At 48.1% G+C, this 23,841-nt stretch overlaps 1 protein-coding gene across 1 annotated transcript in view; it reads left to right on the forward strand.

Moving 5' to 3' along the window:
* The first annotated feature begins 10,443 nt into the window (after positions 1–10,443).
* LOC111833628 (ephrin type-B receptor 1) overlaps positions 10,444–23,841 on the forward strand; it is a 131,039-nt gene continuing 117,641 nt past the window's right edge. Inside the window, exon 1 of the mRNA XM_072710648.1 lies at positions 10,444–10,688. Coding sequence (XP_072566749.1) covers positions 10,631–10,688 — 58 coding nt within the window. The 5' untranslated portion in view covers positions 10,444–10,630. The remainder of the gene's footprint in view (positions 10,689–23,841) is intronic.

The following is a 23,841-nucleotide window of genomic DNA, read 5'->3' on the forward strand; positions in this document are numbered from 1 at the left end:
AAGTATTTCTGGATCAGTACTGGGAGACCAGAGCGGTAGGAGACGGCGAGCGAGAGGGCGGAGCCCTGCTGGGCGGCACGCAGACGCACCAAGTGCACACGCATGTGGAGGTGTAGGGCGGCGCCGTTGAGCCACTGCTTGACAGAGGGCGACAGCGGGTAACCCTCGGACGTCATGTCGTCATAGCGATCGGCCAACTCGCGGGTCAGCAGGCGCTCGCAGCGCTCTGTCAGCTCCCGCATGCGGCCTGCGTCGCCCACCACCCGTGGCACCAGCTTCAGGTACTCGCTGGCGATAGGGCCCACTTCTGACGTGTGGTCGGCACCAAAGATGCGCCGGATTGGGTCCTCCGCCATGGCTCTGCCCCCCGCCGCCTGCAGCGCCAGCGCCTCGAACAGGAGCGCCAGCGCCAGTGCCACCACTCCCACCCCCCCGAACCGCACGCGCCCGCCCTCCCCGAATGTAGAAGCCAGGTCGTGCCGGAATGCCGATACCTGAGGGGTGGTGAGCATGGCCTCCAGGGAGGCGTAGTGCTGGTTGAGGGCAGCAGCAGAGTCCAGCGACAGGTAGGTGGCGAGCGTGGGGTCCAGCGTGACGTCTGGGAGCACGCTGGCGTTCCTGGCCACTGCGAACAGCTCGTCCACCACCCCCGGGGACGGATTGCAGGCGATGTTCCCCATGATGTAATCCTGGCTACTTGCTGTCTGGGGTCTTCCTCCTTCTGCTGACAGTCTTTGCTCACTCTCCCCTCCCCCCACCCCACTTTCGTTTATCTTCCTTCTGTCCGGTTCCGTCACGTCTCCCCTCTGTCGAACATGGTCCGCTCGTTCTGTTCTCGGTGCCCCTTTGCGTCCTCTAAACCGCGGGGGACCAGGGATCCGGCGCTGTTATGGGCTGCAGGGCAGTGGACCCTGCTGGGTAAATATTTGCGTGGGTCTGAGCACATGATGCAATCAACTGCCGGACAAACAGAGAGGGAGAGAAAGCTCTGGAAAGTGGGGTCATTGTCCTCTGTGACCCATCCCATCACACACACTCCTTCTGTATCTGTCCTACTTGTTCTGTTTTTTTGGAGTCACTTGAGGGGGTGGATTATAAACCCCCCCCCAGTGGTAAGGAGATGCTGTGTGAACTGCTCACACTTGGTACAGGACTGGTTACGGAGAGCTTCCGTTAGATGAGCAGGATTGATAGAACCTTTCACCTGATCTTTTAGTGAGTCAGCAATAGAAAGGCTGATTTGTCACTTTGTAATGTATCTGCTTTTGGTACAGTTGCGTAATTTGCATCTGTCGTTTATATTCCAGTGGCAGTATTTTCCAGTGCGCTCCTCAGGATGCGATCTGATACCCTCCCGGAAAGCGTGAGGAATCTACAGCTCTACCTGCCTTTCTGGCCTCCCAGCACGTCGGAATGTGCTGCCCAGCCTGGGTCTCCACGTGTGCGGTTGTAAGAATCTCAGTCTCCTGTGTGGGTGTATTTACACACGTGTGCCTCCCCTGTCCTCCTAATGCTGTATTTACACACGCGTGTGTCTCCCCCGTCCTCCTAATGCTGTATTTACACACGCGTGTGTCTCCCCCGTCCTCCTAATGCTGTGTTTGCACACGCGTGTGTCTCCCCCGTCCTCCTAATGCTGTGTTTACACACGCGTGTGCCTCCCCCGTCCTCCTAATGCTGTATTTACACACGCGTGTGCCTCCCCCGTCCTCCTAATGCTGTATTTACACACGCGTGTGCCTCCCCCGTCCTCCTAATGCTGTATTTACACACGCGTGTGTCTCCCCCTTCCTCCTAATGCTGTGTTTACACACGCGTGTGCCTCCCCCGTCCTCCTAATGCTGTATTTACACACGCGTGTGTCTCCCCCGTCCTCCTAATGCTGTATTTACACACGCGTGTGCCTCCCCCGTCCTCCTAATGCTGTATTTACACACGCGTGTGCCTCCCCCGTCCTCCTAATGCTGTATTTACACACGCGTGTGCCTCCCCCGTCCTCCTAATGCTGTATTTACACATGCGTGTGCCTCCCCCGTCCTCCTAATGCTGTATTTACACACGCGTGTGCCTCCCCCGTCCTCCGAACGCTCACCTGCAAAGAGAGCACAAACGTCTCTAATCAAAATTCTGCCCCCGTCTGTACTTTATGGATGGCTGTGATCCCGTCTCCCTGTATTCCTGGGCATGCTAGCACATCCTGTGTGGAGAGAGCAGTGAATTCTGCACCTGTTTTATTTGTTTTATGGTTTAATACGGTTTAAGACGGACGTTTACTGTGTATCATCTGTCAGACGAGCTGATTTCACTTTGGGGCAATCCGTCTTCTTCTAGCGAGGGAGGTACTGATCGCTAACACTCTCCTCCATCATGCTTAATAACGTTTTCATTTATTCATGACAGAGGGGGAAATGGGCTCTGAACTTCCATAGGTGAGGTACACACAACTGAGGTTGACCCCCCTCCTCCCCCACCCCCCCCCGCCACCATACCACCAGAACTCCCCCCTTCCCCCCCCCCCCCCCCACCACCTAGGAATGACATTAAGGGAGAGAGCTGATGATTTATTCACGACATGGTATTAAAAGGAATCGCTCTCCCTGTCTCTCTCTCTCTCTCTCTCTCTCTCTCTCTCTCTCGTGTGCGTAGTCGGGCAATTTATGAACTCGCACTCTGACCCGGGCTGCAGGGTGAGATGGTCCTTAAACAAACGAATGTCAAACAAAAGTTAGACAAATGTCAGATGAACATCAAACGAACAACACCTTTTTTGCCACTTCTGGAGTAGCGGTATAGTGCATCTGCAACCTGAGAGGCGATGGAGGGTGGGGTTCAGGACCCAGCCTATTCGGGGGCCAAATCTCAGGGGACACCTCTCACACAGCCTAAGCAACACACTTCAATAAAAACATAAAATCTCCCCCTCACACTCTGTGCAGATATCTACACAAACAAATCATAATTTAACCTGCCGGTGGAAGCGTTTAAGTGTCTATTTTACGCGTGTGCTTTTCGTTTGGTGGTATTTTCCTGAGGCCCCTGTAATGCTGCCGTTATTCACTCTGACTCTTACCTTGTGAATGGCCTCTTGTTTCAGTTTCACTCTTTTGTTTCCTTCCTTTGTTGTTTAATCATTCTGCTCCCTTCTTATCCATCGTTCGTTTTGTCATGTCGCTGGCCACGCCGTAATCGTTATCACCGGTGTATCCACCCACTGTTTTGATTGACCTTGCTGAGGTCACGATCTGAGCCTCGAGGTGTCGATAGCCCTTTGCTGGCTGAGAGCAATAACCATGGAAACGGCCATTAGCGGCGGCGGCCGAATCGAAGGAGAGGACGTCGGACTTCGGCCTCCCGTGCGGAGGGGTGAAATGCATGCTGCCGCGGAGCATCCATTCTGAGCAGAACAAGTGGACCTTCACTCGGCTACATACTGATCTGGGATCTGTCATTTCACCAATTGTTTTCGTCTGATGCGCTGTCTGTGTATTTAAAACACTTTTACGCTCCAACAGCCGATCCTTTACATCAGGGGTGGAGCCCTGCACATTTTTGGGTTTCCCCTCATTAAACATGATTCAACTCCTTGTGCTAATTACCACACAGCTCTCGAGCTGAATCATTTTTGGTGGAACAGGGAAAGCACTAAGCTACACAGGGCTCCCCCCCAGGACTGCAGTTTGACACCCCTGCATTACATGAACATAAATCTGAGATGTCTGCATGTTGGTGTCACACAGGGACAAAGTTCTAGAGTTTTTAGAAGGAAATTAACCACAAATGATGAAGAAATGCCCCATGATCCTCTACTGGTTGGAAGACAAATAGACGGGTAAAGAAACCCACCACCTCTCTCCATCACCCGGGAGTTGTGCATCATGGGAATAAAGAAAAACAAAGATGTTCAACTCTTCTACAGTATGTTGACATCTGTTGTTATGTCAGAAATACCCCTGTCAGAGTGTGCAAAGCTGTGGGCAGGATTCCTGCCCATGTGCTTGGAAGTGCGTATGTGTGTGTGCGTGTGTGTCTGTGTGTGTGTGTGTGTGTGTGTTCATCAGGGGGGTGTAGGTGGGCTGCTTTTATAGCAGCGTGATATTAATGAACCCCAAAATGTACCGTGAGCGTCCAAGAGATGTGAAATATAAAGCTGATGAGGTAATGGTCCGGGGAGGAGGCTGTTTGACCTTTGGACACATCTCAACAGTAATAGCTTCAGGTGGGCAATTGGAGACTTTTCCTAAACCTGCGCTGGGGCACCTGCACAAATGCTGGGGTTAAAACAATCCAACTGCCCCCCCCCCCCCAACGCTGGGTAAATATTAGACAGAACACAGGCAGGGCTATTTTAACCCAGCCTCTTGGGTTGTGCAATTTAACCGTGATGCTGACTTGTTACAACTACCCAACACTGGGTAAAGTTTAGCAGTGGTACTGGGATGTTTATTAATGTATTTGGTATTAATACCATCTTTATTGCTGTTTACAGTATTAAGTTGCAGAACATCAATATCTAGCGAACCAGCAAACTCGGCTGAACTTCCGTGTTAACCTGTCAGGCTGTATTCGACGATAATCACCAACGACAATGTGTTACCTTTTACGTAGCTCACAGTTAACTATCTAGCTAGCTAATATTATCTAACATTAGCTAACTGGCATTAGATGAAATTAACTAACATTATAATTGCTATAGTTTATTTAGTATTGCAACTTTATTTTATTATAAATATAAAATATTTATTATAAATATGAATTAACAGTTTTGTCTTGTTACATCAACGTCACATCGGCTGTTTGGGGGATGTTCGAGTGTTTGTCCCCAAACTTGTGTGAGAACATGGGTTACAGTTACCCAAGTTCTGGGCCAAAATCACAACAGCAGGAACCCAAATCCTGGGTCTGGACTGGGCACTGGGCACTGGCATCTTTATCAGTGTGTGATTCTAAATGATAATTCAGAAATAAAAGCACCAGTTTCCCAAAACATACATGCTAACATGTAAATGAGTGGCATGGGAATATTTAGAAATAAATGCAGAAGTGGGGTGATTGTTATGACCGTGTAGCATGTTTCACTTCAGTTTCTTACAAATGATTTATCATCAATTTGATTAAATCGTGGTGGATCAAATAAATCAAAACTACAGTTACATTTCAGGGGACACTTGAAGTCTGTGTAATATGACCTTTGTATAGGTGCCATATATAGGCATCATTAAATCCATCGCTCACAGCTTTGTTACATAACAGCAATAGTGTGATAGTGCTGTATGATTTTAATATTAATTAAAATTTATATATCTGACTTTCTGAAGTCCAGATCTGCCTTAAAATGACTACGTCTCCCTAAAACCGATTGTGCACTGAAAGTGTATTTAGAGGGTCCTTCATATAAAACTGAAACGAGTGATTAAGCTCTGGGTCACGTCCTTATGATACCATCATAAATATTAATGAATTCTTATGTCAACAGAGGCAGGTTGCTAGGTAACAGTTTCTATGGTCCGTCACTACCTGAGGATGGGTGTGTGATGCCATACGAATGACCCAGAAGTTGTGAAGGTGTCATTTTGAGTGCTTCATGAAAAGCGCTACCTGTTTCTGGTTGTATAAACTTTCTTTGGAAAGTGGATGGCCCCCTCTCTTTCACAGCAAGGGAAAGGATATGAGCAAACAAACATGGCCCATGACCTGGGGGGGGGGGGGGGGGTTATTGTTAACGGGGGTCTCCGCTGTCTGTGTTTGTAAAGTCTGCTGCATCCTCACTGGGCGGTTCGTAAAAAAATGGTCAGATTTCTGTTTAAAGTCTTTCATTTTTAAGTGATTCGTTAAAACTACTCTGTTTCTGATTCTTTTTCTTTCTTTTTGTTGCAGTTTTCAAGTGTACTATACATGAATGGGGGGAGGGGGAGACAATAGGACCAACAACAGTGCAAAAACAGGACAAAACAATACTGTACTAAAAGACAAGACAATGCAATACAAAAATACAGCACAATATATGAATTTTAGGCACCCCAAGGCCCGATACAGGTAACTGGCATTCAAGAAAGAAAAAGAAAGAAAGAAAACAGAAGAGAGCAACCAAAAACACCCGAAAAAAAGGGAGAAAAAAACCCACTGAGGGTTCCAATATCAACTGGCTCCCCAACCACTGCTGTACAGTACAGTACAGTTGGATTTCCCAAATAAGGAACGTGTTTGTCTAATATTTAGTGTAGTGACTGTTTGTGGCCAGCAGGGGAGGTGGGGGGGCGCATCCCTCAGAGGCTCCATGCAAATGCACGCTTTGAGTGGCGGTAAACACTGAGACGAGTCCCAGCTAATCCAGGGTGACCTTCATTGTGTTTAGATCTTTTATGTGATTTGCTTGTCGTCTGATGTTTTTCTTTTTTTTGGGGGGGGGGGGGGGGTGCTGAAACTGAGTGACACGACCGGCTCATACCCATGTAAAGCGTCACGTAATCGACAACGTGACACACTTAGTGCCTTTACCTTGCGGTGAATTACAGTCGTGGCCAAAAGTTTTGAGAATGACACAAGTATTGGTTTTCACAAAGTTTGCTGCTTCAGTGCTTGTAGATCTTTTAGTCAGATGTTTCTATGGTATACTGGAGTATAATTACAAGTGTTTCAATAGTCAAAGGCTTTTATTGGCAATTACATTAAGTTTATGCAAAGAGTCAATATTTGCAGTGTTGGCCCTTCTTTGTCAAGACCTCTAATTCGCCCTGGCCTGCTGTCAATCAACTTCTGGGCCAAATCCTGACTGATGGCAGCCCATTCTTGCATAATCAATGCTTGGAGTTCATCAGAATTTGTGGGTTTTTGTTTGTCCACCCACCTCTTGACGATTGACCATAAGTTCTCAATGGGATTAAGGTCTGGGGAGTTTCCTGGCATTGGACCCAAAATGTTCATGTTTTGTTCCCCGAGGCACTTAGTTATCACTTTTGCCTTATGGCACGGTGCTCCATCATGCTGGAAAAGGCATTGTTCATCACCAAACTGATCTTGATTGGTTGGGAGAAGTTGCTCTCGGAGGATGTTTTGGTACATTTGTGAGTGAGCCCACTCCCTTGGCTGAGAAGCAGACCAACACATGAATGGTCTCAGGATATTTTACTGTGGCATGACACAGGACTGATGGTAGCGCTCACCTTTTCTTCTCTGGACAACCTTTTTCCGGGTGCCCCAAACAATCAGAAAGGGGGACTTTACCCCTGTCCTCAACAGTCCAATCCCTGTACCTTTTGCAGAACATCAGTCTGTCCCTGATGTTTTTCTTGGAGAGAAGTGGCTTCTTTGCTTTCCTTCTTGACACCAGTCCGTCCTCCAAAAGTCTTCGCCTCACTTGCATGAAGATGCACTCACACCTGCCTGCTGCCATTCTTGATGACCCGATAAATTGTTGATTTAGGTGCAATCTTACTAGCAGCAATATCCTTGCCTCTGAAGCCCTTTCATGCAAAGCAATGAAGACTGCACCTGTTTCCTTGCAGGTAACCATAGTTAACAGAGGAAGAACAATGATTTTAAGCACCAGCCTCCTTTTAAAGCATCCAGTCTGCTATTCTAAGTCAATCAGCATGACAGAGTGATCTCCAGCCTTGTCCTCGTCAACACGCTCACCTGTGTTAACGAGAGAATCACTGAAATGATGTCAGCCGGCCCAGGGCTGAAATGCAGTGGAAATGGGTTTTTTTGGATTAAGTTAGTTTTCCTGGCAAAGAGGGACTTTCCAATTAATTGCAATTCATCTGCTCACTCTTCATAACATTCTGGAATATATGCAAATTGCCATCATAAAAACAGAGGCAGCAGACTTTGTGAAAATTAATATTTGTATCATTCTCAAAACTTTTGTCAATGGCTATAATTTGATGGTATGGGGGGGTTCAAACTCATAATTTTAATACCCGTCTACATGCCTATTCTCTACAGTGTGTCTGACCCTCCTATAAGCAGCCTGTGGAGTTTATTTAAATCGTTAATGCAAGAGCATGCGACCAGAAGTTTTTCTTTGTCTTGCATAAAGTTGTCCCCACTCCCCCCGGCGGTCACAGAGCACATGTGGGGGGGAGCTGAGAGAGAGACCACCTGCACTCAGAGGGTGGCTGCTGTGACCCCCACCTACAAAATCAGGTCAGACACCTCAGGGCAGTGCCAGGCCGGACCAGTCAGGGGTAGCAGCGAGTCGGGCCACTTTCCCGACACCCCCCTGCTCGGTCTGTCAACGACGTCACAGTCACTGTCTCCCAGACCGCCGAAAAAGCTTTTTCAAGGTGATAGATTTATTCTGAAGAGCCGTTATCCACTCTGCATAATCCGGAAGCCGGGCCAGCGCTCCATTTCCTGGCCATTCCCTCGATCTGCATCTTTACCCCGCCTCCCTAAGTGGATTTTTCTATGAAGCACATGACTCACATCATTAAAGTTAACAGGGGGGCTGGCTTCTTGGTGCAGGTGCGGGCAGATTCCCAATGCCTGCCTTAGAGAGGGGGCCTGAAGCTGGGGGTTGGTGGCAGTAAAGGGGGGGGCTGTCTCTGCCCACCCATAGCCACGCCCCTAATTTGGATACCACGCCCCCCCCATCGCAGCTCTACATTATACATAGCAGCGTCTTTAGGAGTGTTCCTGCCTCCTGCCTACGCTCTGTAGTATGAGTGGGGGAGCAGGAAAGCTATATTCTTTGACCCTGATTTGGGGTCTTGCTCCTTTATCAACAACAGCATACTCTTTAGCCCCCCCCCCCACCCCCAGATGTGCTCACTTTCTGAAGAATACTTTGGTCCTGCCTTGATCCTGGAAGGTTTCGGATCGTTTCACTTTTAACTCCAAATCACAGATACGAGAATAAAGTGGATGGTGAGAACTCACCTATGAGACAGGATACCTGAGAGATGTAGCCAGTCCATGTTATTTTACTGTCAGCAGGTTTGCCATGATGCCAAACAGACAGAACAGGCCAGTATGAAACAAACAGATATAACTGGGAATGGGGGGACCGACTCCCTTTTCCAGTGTCCCGGGGGCCCAGAGGGGTTCGGTTGCAACCCCTCCACATTCTATAAGTAATTGAAAAGAAACAGGTTTGCCCACCCCCACCCCAAAATGGGGCCCATGTTCACTGCCTGTCCCGAGGGAGGAGGCCTTTATGTCAGCCATCTGCTGAAGCAGCCTGCCACAATGGGGCAGGAGGAGCGGCCGGGTGGGGCGAGGTGAACCCGCAGATGTCATAACGGTATACTCGCGAAACGCCCCCCGATCTCTGCAAGGCATTAAAAACCCAAACAGCTGCGGAATAGGACTGGATTGGTGCGGGACCACAGTACGGCAACAAGGAGACTGTACGGAGGGGTAAACGCCACCTGAGGATCAGGACAGAGACCCGCAGCTCCGACAGCACCCTCGCAGGATAAGAGGAACCAAAACGGTTGTGCGTCCGGATACTGCCGAATCAATCTCATTCTGTAACGACGTCGGCGCAGTGACCAAATGCGCGGACAGGACGGAGGATCCGGAGGGACAGCCCGCATCACGCCGTCCGCGTTCTTCAGCGGGGGACCTGCAGCGGGGGACCTGCAGCGGGGGACCTGCAGCGGGGGAGGGCATCTCATTGCGCTTTGGGGACATTTGGGATTTGGGTGTTAATCAGTTAAGCTAAATTCAATAATTTCTTATGTTATAATTGTGTCCTGTGGGCAGACTCAACTAATTCTCCAGCCGACGTATGTTAGGCCTATTATTATTATTATTATTATTATTATTATTATTATTATTATTATTATTATTATTAGTAGTAGTAGTAGTAGTAGTATACAAAATTATTATTTATATTTTATTAAAAGTTGTATATGTTGTGTATTTATATTATTGTATATTTACTTGCTTAAAACCACAACTTTCCTTAAACCACAAAAATATATAAAATGTTTTATTTTTGTATTCATAAATTCATCTTCACCCCAGAACCTTACTTTATTGTCGTAATATCTAGAAAGCCTATCACAACAACACAGACACGACGCCATGTAGTCACATAATCTCAGCTCATTGCTTCCGAAAACAAGGATGTAATTGTACCCCTTTTCCCATTTTTCTCCATTTCAATTAGTCTTCAATCGTTTCCAAAAAAAAAAAATAAAACACCCCCGCAAAGTTAACACCTCGTCTGCGATAACCTCAGACAGCCACAAATAGGCGCCCTTTCACTTCGTGTGGAACAGAAACCGGCTAGAAATGGCCAGTGAAAAGTTTTTTTTATTATTATTTTTTGCTGTAAACTAAAAGCGTGCGAGAAGGGGGGGGGGCGCTCAGTTACCATTGGTCTGAGACGTGCCGTTTGCACCCTGTGATTGGCCACAAGGTGTTAAAGGGGTGTGAGATGGGATGGGGGGTGGGGATGGAAGGGGGGGGGGGGATTCTGTCAGCCCCCTCACATCCCCGTACCTTACCGACCACAGCTGCCTCTCACATACTACTTACTACGGCTTGCAATGTGACTCAAAAATACCCGCTACAGGAGCGCCGTTTTTGACAGCTGAAGGATTGTGTACGATCACGCCTCTTGGTAACTACAAAAGGGAGAAAACAGGGGGAAATCAAAAGAGGAAAATACCCTTTTGCCATGACAGTGGATTTGCTCGCGATTTTATGTGCAATCGCTACGGTTTCTGCAGTGGAAGGTAAATGATGTGTTTTTTATTCCCTTTTTTAATCCTCCCCGTTCTGTGCGCGCCTCCGAGTCCGCGGGAATGCGATGCACGGCGCTGAGGATGGAGGGTGACCCGCTACGGACAGCGAAACAAACACGTGCACGCCTTAAAGCAATCTGCGGATTTCCTTTCATTAGGGCTGCTCCGTCTCCCCCCTCTGTCCTCACCTCCTCTCCGAATCGGTTGTTTTAATGGACTTTGGTTTATTTGCCCCAGCCACGTCCACCGTGCAAAACTGCAATGCAGGGAGCGAGATGGTAAATTGCGTTCTCTCTTTGCCGTTTCTCGTGCCTTTCTGGGGTAACTTTCCGTGCTTGTGATGTCCGTGAAGCACTCGGAATTGCACCCAGCCCAGTTGAGGGCACCTGCGATTGCTGGTTCGTACAGTGATGCGCTGGGCGCAGCATGGGTCCAAAAGCGTCTTTTTGTGGTCGGGGACCACTGTTCACTCCTCAGGTCATAAAACACACTTTTCTTCACTGGGAGAATGACAGACTTTTATTGCCGGTAAATTAATACCTACGTAATAACAGAAGAGATCAGTTACAGTACCATTACTTTTGAAATATATTTGCTATTATTATTATTATTATTAATAATAAATAAGCCTATACAGGTTATCCCTGCCGAGTACGGGATGTCCAACAGGTATTATTCGTTAATAATGAATAAAATCTTCATAATTTGTGAAAAGATTCGATTCAGTTCATGCTTATTTATTTATTTTCCGCTGTGGTACACTGAATAACGCTGTAAAAGAAGCGCACATGTAGTATTCCTTACTCCCCTGTACTTTTTCAAAGACAAATGACGCTAATATAAACCTTTACTGCAGGACGCTTTCTTGCGCGTCTATAAGTTTAATCGGTGGGATTCAATTAGGCAAGCAGAAGTATCAAAGTAAGGTTCAGTGAGAGATGCTGGCTACACGTAGCCCATTTTAGTGCCGGGACACGATATGTTGATCCTCTATAAAATAAAGATTTTTCGTGGTCAACATAATTTAACGATCTGTGTGTTTTGCGGGAAACGGTTTGCCCTTTACCTTTAGTACTCGGCGCACAGTCTGCGCTTCCATATCTGCAAATGTCTGTTTTATAAAATTGCATGAAGAGTTGAAACGGAGCAGCAGTGCCCCGCGTCCGAAGCGATCGAGTCTCATGCCCGGAGCCGAGCTCTTACGCTGGCGCGATCACCCAGCTAAAACGAGCAAACCCCGTTTTGAGTTTGGATGGTCCGGTTACACACGCCTGACAATTAGAAGACCATGCTTGCATCATCCCTAAACTGGAATTACTTGGTGGGCGCTTCATGTTAAGCTTCTCTTACTAATCCAATTGTTATGCTGTTTTAGCGCTTGATTTTCATCGATAATTGAAATTAATATTGAAAACAATATCGATTGAACGAAGGTGAAGATCCGCTCCCTTCAGCGGAATACTGTACCCTTGCGTATTCCATATACATATTTAATGCAGTTATCATAATGCATCTTTAACGGTAAAGCATATCGCGTTACTCTGGTTTGATTCTGGATTTCATTCATGCGCCCCCATGCCCGCATTTTAAACAGCATTGTTTATGGTGGACACGTCCTTGCTTGTTAATCTCCGCGATCCCTGAACTCGGGACAGACACCATCCCATTTTTGCAGAGAAGAGGAAGCGGCGGCACTTGGGCAATCGAGCTCTTGAAGACAATTTCTACACTCCCGTGTATGCTTTTGTATTAATTCGTTGGGTGATTATTCAAATAATTCCGCGATGTACTAAGTAATAATTTGTTGGGACATTATTATTATCGACCAGTATTTCATAGGCCTATATTTTTTGCGATTCCCTTATATATCGTGTATTTCCCGCATATCCTGAAGGCTTAACGCAGGGGGTCAGAATTCAGCACTTTCTACTCTCAACTTCAATTTTCCTCTCTTGTTCAGAAAAAGATGAAATAAGATATTGACACAAATTATTCTTGTGTAAATGCCACAGACGCCTGGGAGGCCACAGAAAAGTCGTACATAATCATTATTCTGTACTGACAGCTGTAAACCTCCCCCACCTCCCTGTCTGTCCATCTCTCGCTTTCTCAATAAGGTATTTTTTTTTCCAAAATGGCCTGAAGGGGATTGTTTCTTGCAGCAATAGCGCTTGGGTTTTTCGAAGTGACAGAGCCGATTTGTGTCCCATGCTGTCTGAGAAGGGTGGCAGCCCCCCACCCCAATCCCCAGCTGCTGGGGACGGGTGGAGGTTGGTGTGCAGATGGTAAAGAGTGGCAGCACCAAGCTTTGCCATCTGCTGTAGACCCCGCAGAGCAGGTGAGCTGTTCTTGGCGTGATTTCATGGACGAGCCCCCACCCCGGCCCCCATTCTCCAGCATGGCCCGTCTCAGGGGTCATGGAGCGAGTACGTGGCGTGGTGGCTGATACTTCCCATGTGCGTGTTCCCGTGTGTACACACGTGTCCTTAAACGTAGTCTGGCAGACAGTATGAGAAGCCTCATGTCGCTGCATGGCATATGCTGGGAAGGTGGGAAACTGAGCGGTCAGAGACCAGGAGCTGGTCCACCGCATGGATCGGTCCTGTAACCCATGTCCCAGGTCAGGAATCCAGGAAGCATAAGGTTCTTACCGCAAACCTCCAAGACAGGGAGATTAATGTCTGGGATTGTGCCAAAACTACTTAGTGGGTGGTTAAATGCTTAGGAATTATACCTGTGGCTCCAGGTGGTGGATTTTTAAACTGTGGTTACATATCAATCCTTAGGAAAGCAGTCAATCGGAAACTCTGTGGTTAATTAGTCATGTCTGTCAGGGGCTATCGGTTATTGCAGTGTCTGGTTCTCCTGCATGGTGCTGTGTGACATCAGGCCAGAGTCTCTTTCTGTGCCTCTCGCTGTTGACCTGGTAAAGGCGCTGGTGTCTGCAGTGGGGAGATTGTTTCTTAATGAACTGGCTGACTAATTAAAAAAGCTCTTTATGGTAAGAGAGAGAGAGAAAAAAATGACATTATGGTGATTAAAGACGAGGGCTCTCTCATAATCAAAGAAAAAACATCACATAACACACAGACAGTGACACACACAGCATAAGTTCTGATAGAATCAGCAGTTTGGTGTAATAATTACATTCCTTGTCATCTCTCTCTCTCTCTCTCTCTCTCTCTCTCTCTCTCTCTCTCTATGTTTCTGTCGTTCGGTTAATAGTTTAAGACGAAAACATGCCTAGTCCCCATCCCCTGTCACATGGGATTGGGGGGGGGGGGGGGTGCATATGGGCTTTATCGTGAGTCTTTCTCTCTTCTGCCCCCCCCCCCCCCATCCCCACCTCGAATCTTTGGTTGATGCAGTTATATTAATCTGAATTCTGAATTACATTTCCCTACACATCGCTAAAGCCTCTGCAGAAAATAATAATTATAATGAACTTAGACAAAACAATGGGAATAATCATCCGTCAGTTTACAGTCCGTTCTGGGTAATTATTGCCACGGCGATCCTGAGCGCGTCCTCGCAGCTTTCGCGGGACGCAGATTCTCAGATCGCTCACGCGCTAACGGGAGCCAGCAGATGTGCGATCGGGAGCAGAGCGAGCAGAGCAGGACGCAATCCCGTTACCGTGCAAGCAGGAGGCTGCACCCCCACCGCCCCTATGTGTCTTTTATGGGGGGGGGATACAAATACAGCGAAGACCGATAAATAGAAATTACTTTTAAAGGAACGGAGTAAGAAATGTAGGCTACGGGATGATCAACTAAGATTTTTTCTCGGATGTAGGACGTCTGGAGGGAGGACTTAGGTTTATTTATCTATCATGTGTTTCAGTTTTTTATCGCCTCTTTAAAGGCCAGAATCAGGGGGCCGCTACTATCAATTTCTGGGAGAATTAGTGTCTTTATGGGGTTTTTATTGCGGAGGAGGAGATGCTAAGTCGCCATGACGACCTCTCCTGAGTGGCCACGGAGGCGAGACTCTTGACAGATCCATTATTTTTTAATGTCAGCGTTTTTACACCATATGACTGTTGTTTTTTTTGTAGGGGGGAGGAGGGGAGAAAACGAGGCGATGGAATGACAGCAGGTGCACCAAGATGGGGGGGTAGAGAAAAGAAGGGGGGGGGGGGGGGGGGCAGGGAGCCAGCACTGATGGGTAGCAGAAGGTGGGGAAACCAGCACCCCTGTGATGGTGTGAAGATTCCCTGCCCCCCCATTTCAGATCCCAGTTCTGCTTTCTCTGAGGCACACAGAAGGTCCCTCTGTTTGGGGCCCCCTACCTCGCGAGGAAGGGGCCCCTCTGCCACAGTCCTGGCCTAGCAGCCCTGGGCTGCGGGTCCCTCATTCCTCAGGGCTGCATCTGGCGCTGGTGTCAGGCGGTCGGTTTAAAAGATGGACCATGAGTCCGTTTCCGAGGGCACCTTGGAGCGCTCTGTTTGTGGCCCTCTGCCTGCGTTTGTTGTCGTCTTGGGTCTGGTCGGGGCCTATAATGATAAGCTGTTACTGATCTCTTTCTGAGTCACACATTGGGTTGTTGGGGATAATGCCTTTGGTAAGGGGGTGGGGCTAATGACATTCACTGGGAGGCGGGGCTTAAAGACCGCCGCATGTAAGCGTGTGTTCAGCCCAAGGCCTTGTCTTTAATTAGGTTCGATTCAGCTGTTGGGGTCTCATGTGATTTGACGCCTCGTAATGTCTTTCGTGTTCATCGAGGTTCTAGGGGGAAGAGCTAGAGTAGGGGAACAGCCCGGGTCTGTAATCAGGGCCCTTTTTCTGTTACTATCAGACCACCTGACGGAGCGATTTATTACCTTAAAAGGGTTTTGGGCAAGAATGAGGTAGGGAGAACATCTGCTTGCTACCTCTGTGGGCCAGGGTCACCTGTCTCTGCTCTGGATGAATAAGCTTCAGAGTTTTTAGACTTTGATATGAGTCAGAAGCACTTTTTATAGCCAATCACGTGTCAGTGTCTCCCAGTAAAACAGGCCCTGATTTGTCTTGCGGGAATTTGAACGTGTGTTCTGCGTTTACGCTATCCCCTCATGATTAAACCCTCTGACTTCCATCGGTCTGAGCTTGGGGGGGGGGGAGGGTGAGGAGGTGCAAGAAAATATGGGGAATGGAGGAGTGAAACAAACGGGGAGTGCAGGCATGGTGGACAGACAGGTGATGGAGCAGAGGTGGCAGAGATGACCGGTGTGAGTGATGGCTCTGGAGACAGACGCTTCCAGCAGGCAGAAAGGGGAGCATTTTCAGGTAATTAAGTATTGATTTTTAAGCAGCAGGAATAATTAAAAACAAAAAAAGGAAAAGAGAAGACAACGTGACTGCCCCCTGCTGCCCAAAACGCCCGGGAGATTGACTGGATAGAGAGCAGGTTCGATGGGCCGTAGGAGGACAGGAACAGACATGCAACCACCGAATGAGTGCGCGTGTGGGTGGGAAGGGGGTGCGGTCACATGACTGTTGACGTCCCCCTCTCATTTAGATAAGACACTGAATGCCGTAGCAACTGGGGAAACATGATTAATCGCTTTTGACCAGGAGGTGATTCTAAGATTTTTTAAAGTGGGGGCAGTAATTCATACAGAAGGGCCAGCCTTATCAATAGCCAATGATATGTCTTGAAAAGATGACTGACAGGGGAGCAGGTACTCCAGGGGCCAATCAGCTTTCATCTGGGGCCAGTGTCCCTGTCGCCCTGTGCATGCCACTGCTTCTGACGGTGAGGGAATGTTATAGAAATGTCGTGAGAATGTTGGGTCTGGAACCGAGTGCCCAGGGGTGGCCGTGATTGGTGACTCGCCCCGTCATGTGTCTGATCTGTGGGAATGTCTTGGCACACTGCAGGGGATCCCTGGAGTCTGGGAAAGAGAGTCACATGGAAAATGACAAGGGTAGGACGCGTTAGCTTTGGCAGCGTGCTGTGACACCTTTGCCCCGTCGCTGTGGCGGATCCGTTAGTCCGACACCGGCCGCTGATTCCTGGGCATAACTCATGCGTTTGAGAGCCACAGCAGTATGGTGTTTTCAAATCAGCCCACAGATACACCTTATCCGCCACCCAACGCCCTCTGAGGACCCCTTCCGGCACGGCGGAACCGTGTCCTCATGGGTTCGAGGCCCTGTCCGAGTTGGTTCAATTAAAAGAGCAATAGTGAAGCGCAAATGTGAAATGTCTGATTGTTCGGGCTTGTTAATTTCCTCTAACTGGGGCAGCCGTGCATTGAAATTGTAGGTCAGCTATATATATCTTGGTATATGCGTGCTTTTCCCATGTCCGGCTGTTATCCAGGAGTCCTCTGCCATCATCCAATGAGGTGAAAGGGATTTCATTTCCCGGCACTGCCAGGTCCCCTCTGCATCCCCCCCCCCCCCGCATCTTTCGTCCTGCGATACATGACAAGGTGGGAAGTCTCTCAATCGGACTGAAGATCACATCTTTTCCGGAGATGTTATATATTTGGGGGTTCCTAGAAAAGACAATGATGTAATTCCACACCAAAACACACAGCCAAGAGTAGGTGTGTGTGTGGGGTGGGGGGGAGTAGGCAGGGACAAGTCAGCAGGGGTTAATGGTGTTTAAATGCCCCCAGGGGGGTTACACAATCAGGTTTCAAGGCTAAATATCACAGGGCTGAAGGGTCAACAGCGCCCCCATGGGGTAAGGAGCTGTGCTTGCGTTACTGCAACATATCCTTAATGTGACAGGAACGTTTTATTTCTCACCTGCCTGGTCCAGGGCATCACTGACTTGACGACACGTTGCATGTTAAGGGCGTCGTTGGGAGTCCTGTTGCTGTGGCACCCTGCTCCTCCTTCACAGCCAAGCCCAGACGCCGCTGTGGTTATGGGTCTCGTTAAACCTTTCATGGCTCCATTTATACGCCCCACTAAAGCCCTTTATGGCTTTTGTTTTGAGTTCTTAAACACATTAATGCCCTATTTGCCGAAAAAGGGGAATGGAACGAGTGTTTTCCAAATAGCTTTATTTGCAGTGGGTCTGAGCTTACCTGAGCTTGCCGTCCTGTTTCTGCTGGTCCCGGGTTTTTAAGAGCATGATCAAAAATGCTGCGCTAGCAGTGGATAATAAATGTGTATGAAATAATGCAAAATGAATACTACTTAATAATTAAATGGCATAATAATAAACTATAATTATAACCACGATGATCATGAAATTAGAGTAATTTGTTTGGGCCACATGGCGGGGGGGGAGGTGCCTTAGAGGTGGAGCTACCTTTAGGGGGTGTGGTCATTTATAGATTTTTGGTGGAGATCACTTGTGGGAGGAACAAAGTGGGTTGGCCGGTTAATTTAGTGGGGATGATTTGTGGGTGGGGCAATTTCCCAGAGGATGTGTCCATTTTAGTTTGGATGATTTGTGGGCGGGGCATATCCACAGTGGGCGTGGTCACTTACCAACATGTCTTCACTGATCATGAGTTCCTTTGTGTCACAGCGGCACCCCCCCCCCCCCCACCCACCCATCCTGCTTAGTAAAATGAGAGTTTATGATATACTTTTGGGGACTCAGGTAAACCGATTGGTTGGAGTGGGAGGGGTCATCTAGGACAAGAAAGGCTTTATTATTAATTATTATTATTATTATAATTATTATTATTACTCAGTGGTGTCGGAAAGGCCAAGTATACTCTGGCAGATTCAGATATCCCAGTACATTAGTGGTGCCCCAAAATATAGGTTGGGGGGCCTCATTGGCAAAATCTACCATCTGTCTAGAGCAGAGGTGTCAAACTCCAGTCCTGGAGCCCCTGCACATTTTTGGGTTTTCCCTCGTTTCACACACCTGATTCAACTGCTTGTGCTAATTACCACACAGCTGTTGAGCTGAATCATTTGTGGTGGAACAGGGAAAGAACTAAGCTACACAGGGCTCCGGCCCCCCAGGACTGGAGTTTGACACCCCTGATCTAGTGGGAGATTTTGTCTGGGGCCCCAAAATTTTGAACCCCCCCCCTTATTATTATTATTATTTAAATACAAAAAAAAAATTATATTCTTAATGCAGGGGGCAACAAAATACCGAACAGGCCACCATCCCTTATACACAGCACTCCCCCCCACTTTTAAAAGTGGTATGCACCCCATCCTCCCCTCCTTTTTATGAAACGGAACGGCCTGAAGAAGGATCCTGACCTCTGGGCAGGAAAAGGCAGCATCGCTGAGAACGAGTGCAGCCTTCCATGCTTGCTCTCTCTCTCTCTCTCTCTCTCTCTCTCTCTCTCCCTCCCTCTCTCTCTCTCTCTCTCCCTCTGCCTCCCCACTTCCTTTTAGCCGTTATTAACATGCAGCTTAAGCAGTCCCAGGCAGCTGTTGCCGGGCTTGCTCGCGGCAGGGGTGACGAGAGCTTTTCAAAGGCATCCAAGCAAATCATTTTTCCTTCTGCCGAATGTGTCCACGCCGCTCGTTTTTTTTTAAAGAAGAATTCTTTATATTTTCAGTTAGTTAATTTATGCTTTTATTCTCATATGGGTCTTTCGGAAGGAGCTATTCTGTGGGAGAAATTAAAAAAAGTTAGTTTTCAAAGACTCAGCTGATCAAAAAAAGATAAACAGCTCGCTTCCGAGAAACGGCTTGTCTGTAAACGTCTGAGGTGAAAAGGGACTTTTGCTTTTGCCCGCTGATCTGATTGGTTGACAGCTGGGATTGGGAATTGACAGTTAGAATCTCTGGAGGGGGGAGGTTCTTGCACACCCCCTTGAGACTCTTAACATCTACAGAGGGTTAAAACGGCATGTGCTGATCCACACCATTGGGAAAGAGCAAAGGTACCAGCCTCTCCTCAATCACAGTGGCGTGGTGAAGTGTGAGCTGATTATGTCCACCAGGGGTCCCCAGGATAGGCACCAGGGGGGCACTTTGACAGTAGATCCCCCCGGTTAGTTAGAGATTAATCAAGTTTAATCAAGTGAGAGCAATGTAAAAGGCCTCCCCATCTGCCACCAGGCTGGGCGGGGATCCCCCCAGGGGGGGCTCCTGACACAGTGTTTCGCTTCTGTTTTGCCTCCCCCAGGTCTGGGCCAGTGGCTGTCTGAGCGCTCTGGGGGACAGAGACGCGGAAGCCGCGCAGCAGCGGGAAGCTGGGAGCTGAATCCCAATAGCAGGAAGAGCCGAGACGGGGAAAGACAGTGACCCAGAGGCGGAATCATTAGCTGTGCGCTTAGGCTGTAGTAAGAGGAGCAGAATATGAGGATGAGTGCCGAAAAATGACTTTGTCCCCCTTATAAGTGAATGCCTTAATTATGCTAATCTCATGATTCCCCTCTACTGTCAAATGACTTCCAGTTGGGGGGGGGGGGGTAACGACGACGCTTCAGGGTTAATCCCGCTGTTGTTACCCCTGACCTGCTGAGGTGGGCTGGGGCGGGCTGGCCTTTATCTGGGGTGCAACGCGCCATCTGTCAGCCACCCCAACAGGGCGTGGAACATTCTGGCAAGGTGAGCGAAAATGCCCGAGCTTTCGCCCCTCCCCGAGTGACGCTTACCTGTAGATGCATCTGCAGCAACTTTTACACAGATCAAATTACTTCGTCTGATTCTGAATCGGCTTTTTACCCCCCCCCCCCACGAGGGTCCAACTGCAGAGCCTTTTGTAGGCTTGGCGCTTTGTGAGTTTTTAAAGCTCAGTTCTGGACCACTACACTGCTCCTGCAGGGGTACAGATAGCAAGAGAAATACCACCCCCCTAGGGAGGTGACATCACCCGTCTGCAGTCTGGGTCCCAGCTACTGAATACACATGTGGATGGGCAAAGCCAGTCATCAAAGCTTCTAAATTTAGGATGGAAAATAACTGACTTTGAATTTTTGGACAGTAGTCAACCCCCCACTACTCAGGAATACCAGCCCTCTATTGTCACATCCTCTGTTCACCGGCACCCCCCCACCCCGATTCCTCAACTCCTCTGTGACTGCAGCCCCCACTCCCCTGTTCCGTCTCTCGCTGTCGCCCACGTGTAATTCCGGCTCTCAGCTCCGAGAGAAATCCGCCAGAGTCTGGCAGAGGCCCTTTATGTGGGAATCGGTGTTACCTTTCATGTTTCTGTGTTAGTATCTCGCCAGTGCGTGCGGACCTGCAGCTCAGGCTGGCCCGTCCATGCCAGCGTTACAATCGCAAATACCGAGAAAAGTGGGTCTCATTTTGTGCTTTTTTTAGTGTACTGACAGTCTAAGCAAGCGGCCTGCCCTAGTTCTTTTTCAAGTGTTATTAAATGCTGTGTGATGAGCAGCAGGGAGCCTGCTGCCTTGGAACCAGGAGGTTGTTGGTTCAAGTCCCACAGAGACCTTGCAGTTGTTATTGAAGAAGGCAAAGTAGCCAATTATGTTGGTGTAGAGCAGCTAGAAGTGAAGGTGCTGGCAGAATATATTGAGTGGGTTTGTCTACATAAGAAATAGATGGAAATTTTCATATTTCACTTTCTGTTGGATAAATTGCTGGTGCTTTTGGCATAATGTAAATTACACTGCCATTTTATGGCATTGAGGATTTATGGGAATCGGAGGATTAAAAACTGGAAAAAAGCGCACGATGAAAATCTCTTCTTTTAGGATCGTGGCATTGTTTTAATATTTGAGAAAGGCGGGGGGGGGGGGGGGGGGGTGTTTTTTATGATGACATAACACTGACGGCAGCGGACGTGGTCCAGCAAAGATGGGTCAGCTGTCGGCAGTGAGATGGAGACACTCACACACTTCGCAGTTACACGCCATAGACATCAGCAGCAATATGGGAAATGAATCCCCTTTACTGACTCCAGTGAGCAACATTTTTCAGCATAATGTCAGTTTTATGTACATTCCTTGTCATTGTGTGTAGGAATGCTTTGGAAAGAAACATAAAATATTAATACATCCGTCTTTTTCAGAAACCGTGTTGGGGAACCTGGATCATATGCTGTGTAGTGTGGGGCACAGAGCAGGGACCCCTCATATCTCTCTCAACAAACACACACCTCTAGTCACCTGTGTGTTTTCAGGGGTTTTGCGCTCTTCACTTTCATATTTCACAAAGGTGTAAATATTTAGCCCTTTGAGCAGTTTGTTTGCCTGTTTGTTCAATTGCCTCTTTGTTAGTTAATTTCCCTATTTGTTAGCTCGCTTAACTGTCAGTTCATCTACCTATTTGTTTGTGTCTTTTAATTTGTTTTCCTGTCAGTTCATTGGCGTATTTGTTTGCCATTCTTTTACTTTCCCTGTCTATTTGTTCTTTTGCCTTTTTGCCTGTTTATTGGTTCATTTTCCTGCCCACTTCTCAGTTCGTTTGCCTGTTTGTTTGCCAGTTGTTTGCCTGTCTGTTAGTTTACCTGTTTGTTAGTTCATTTGCCATTTATTCATTTGCCTATCTGTCCGTTAATTTGCCCTTTTATTAGTTTATTTGCCTGTTTGTTAGTTCATTTGCTGGTTTATTAGTTCGTTTATCTGTTTGGTAGTTCGCTTGCCTGTTTGCTTTTGCGTTTTGTTCGTGTCCGTGGCACCAGAAGTGTGCTGCTTCACACGCCAATCTGACAGCCACTCATTTGTTCCCCCAGCACATTCTGATGAGAATCTAGGTCAGTATGTGACGCAAGGCAGTGACAACCAGCAGAAGATCCACAGGCCTGTAATTTAACTTTTTAAAAATTCTTCTTGACTAATAACACCTTACTGGGGACTAGTGACTGGCCTCTAGCACTGCCCCCCCTCCCCCCCCCCCCCCCCACCTCGCTCACAGTACAACATCTGAAAAGCGATTTTATGAGGGGAGATGGTCGAAAAAGTAATCAGAATGTGATGTGTGTGTTTTTATCTCTAGACATCTGAGAGCATCGGGGAAATTGATGTTTTCAAAGAGCACAGTGGTGAAAAGTCATTTTATTTGGCAGGTGTCCGCAGTCCTGCACAAAGGAGCTCAGTTATGAGGCCTCATAACAAGTCCCATTTTCTGTCGCTGATGCTGGGCTGGGGGGGGCGGGGCGGGGGGGGTCAACATTTTATTTCTATGGAGCAGAAACAAAGGAATGGAGCAACTCAGCTGCTGGGATGCGACGGTGGACTGGAATTTAGTAGCAAATGGGGGGCATTTCTTCATATTTGGGGGGCATTTCTTCATATTTGGGGGGCATTTTTTCTCCATCAGAGGCCATGCGATCTCTGCATGAAAAGCAGACAGCTGTGCATTCCAGGTCGCTATAGCAACGGCTATAAGGACACCGCCCCAGGCCTGTCCATCTTTTCAAAACCACGCCCATCTTTATAAGCCACGCCGGGATTTAAAGGGGGGGGGGGGGGGGCAGATTGAAAAGCCCTGATTTGTGCCTGATAGATGTTTTTCTTTTCAATAACCCTCCCCCCCCGCCATGCCAAGGGGGACCCATTACAGAGAATAACATGAGGCTCCTTGGCCCTCATCCCAGTCCCTCGGGAAAAAAGTATGGTAGTTCCACACCTCAAGAAAATCTCTTAATGTCCCAGTGGGGTAAACATCACACAGACAGCCAGCAGAAGGTCTGTGTGTGGGGGGAATGTTCTGTAATACACAGGGCTGTGAGTCATGTGTGTATGAGTACCCCCACCACCCCAAGTTTACAAACCGGTGCTATATTTTCCCAGGTCTGCAGGGGGCACTGTCTCTTGCTGCACCAGGCAGAGCTCATTCTGCAACACAGTGAGACCTCACGCCCAAGTACACATCCATCAGCCTCTAGCCCCCCCCCCCCGCCCCCACCCTACCCTAAATGACCATCCAAGGGTCTCCTGATATTTGTCAGTCACCTGATAGCCAAAGGTCCCATTTCTCAGTATGACTCTGCTTCAGGATCTGGGTGGGATTTGAACCCACAACCCTATAGGTATGAGGGTACAGTGCTCCCCACTGAAGGATAGAGACATCTCTGATTTTTTTCTTTATTACCTCCAGTGTTTTCCTTCTTTGTATCGTTGTGCTGTCCTTATGGCGAACACGAAGTGCGTGTCCTGGGAGTGGATCTCCTGGGGATGTGAGGTGGCACCCTACCACAGCGCCCCCTTCAGGGTCCTCTGTGCATTTTTCATTGGCTTGCATCCGCAAAGCTCTAGTCATTCTCCCCAGGCTCATGTAAACAAGCTAATTAAACATAAATAAATTCCCTTGGT

The sequence above is a fragment of the Paramormyrops kingsleyae genome, chromosome 4, assembly GCF_048594095.1.
Source record: "Paramormyrops kingsleyae isolate MSU_618 chromosome 4, PKINGS_0.4, whole genome shotgun sequence".
Taxonomy (NCBI): domain Eukaryota; kingdom Metazoa; phylum Chordata; class Actinopteri; order Osteoglossiformes; family Mormyridae; genus Paramormyrops; species Paramormyrops kingsleyae.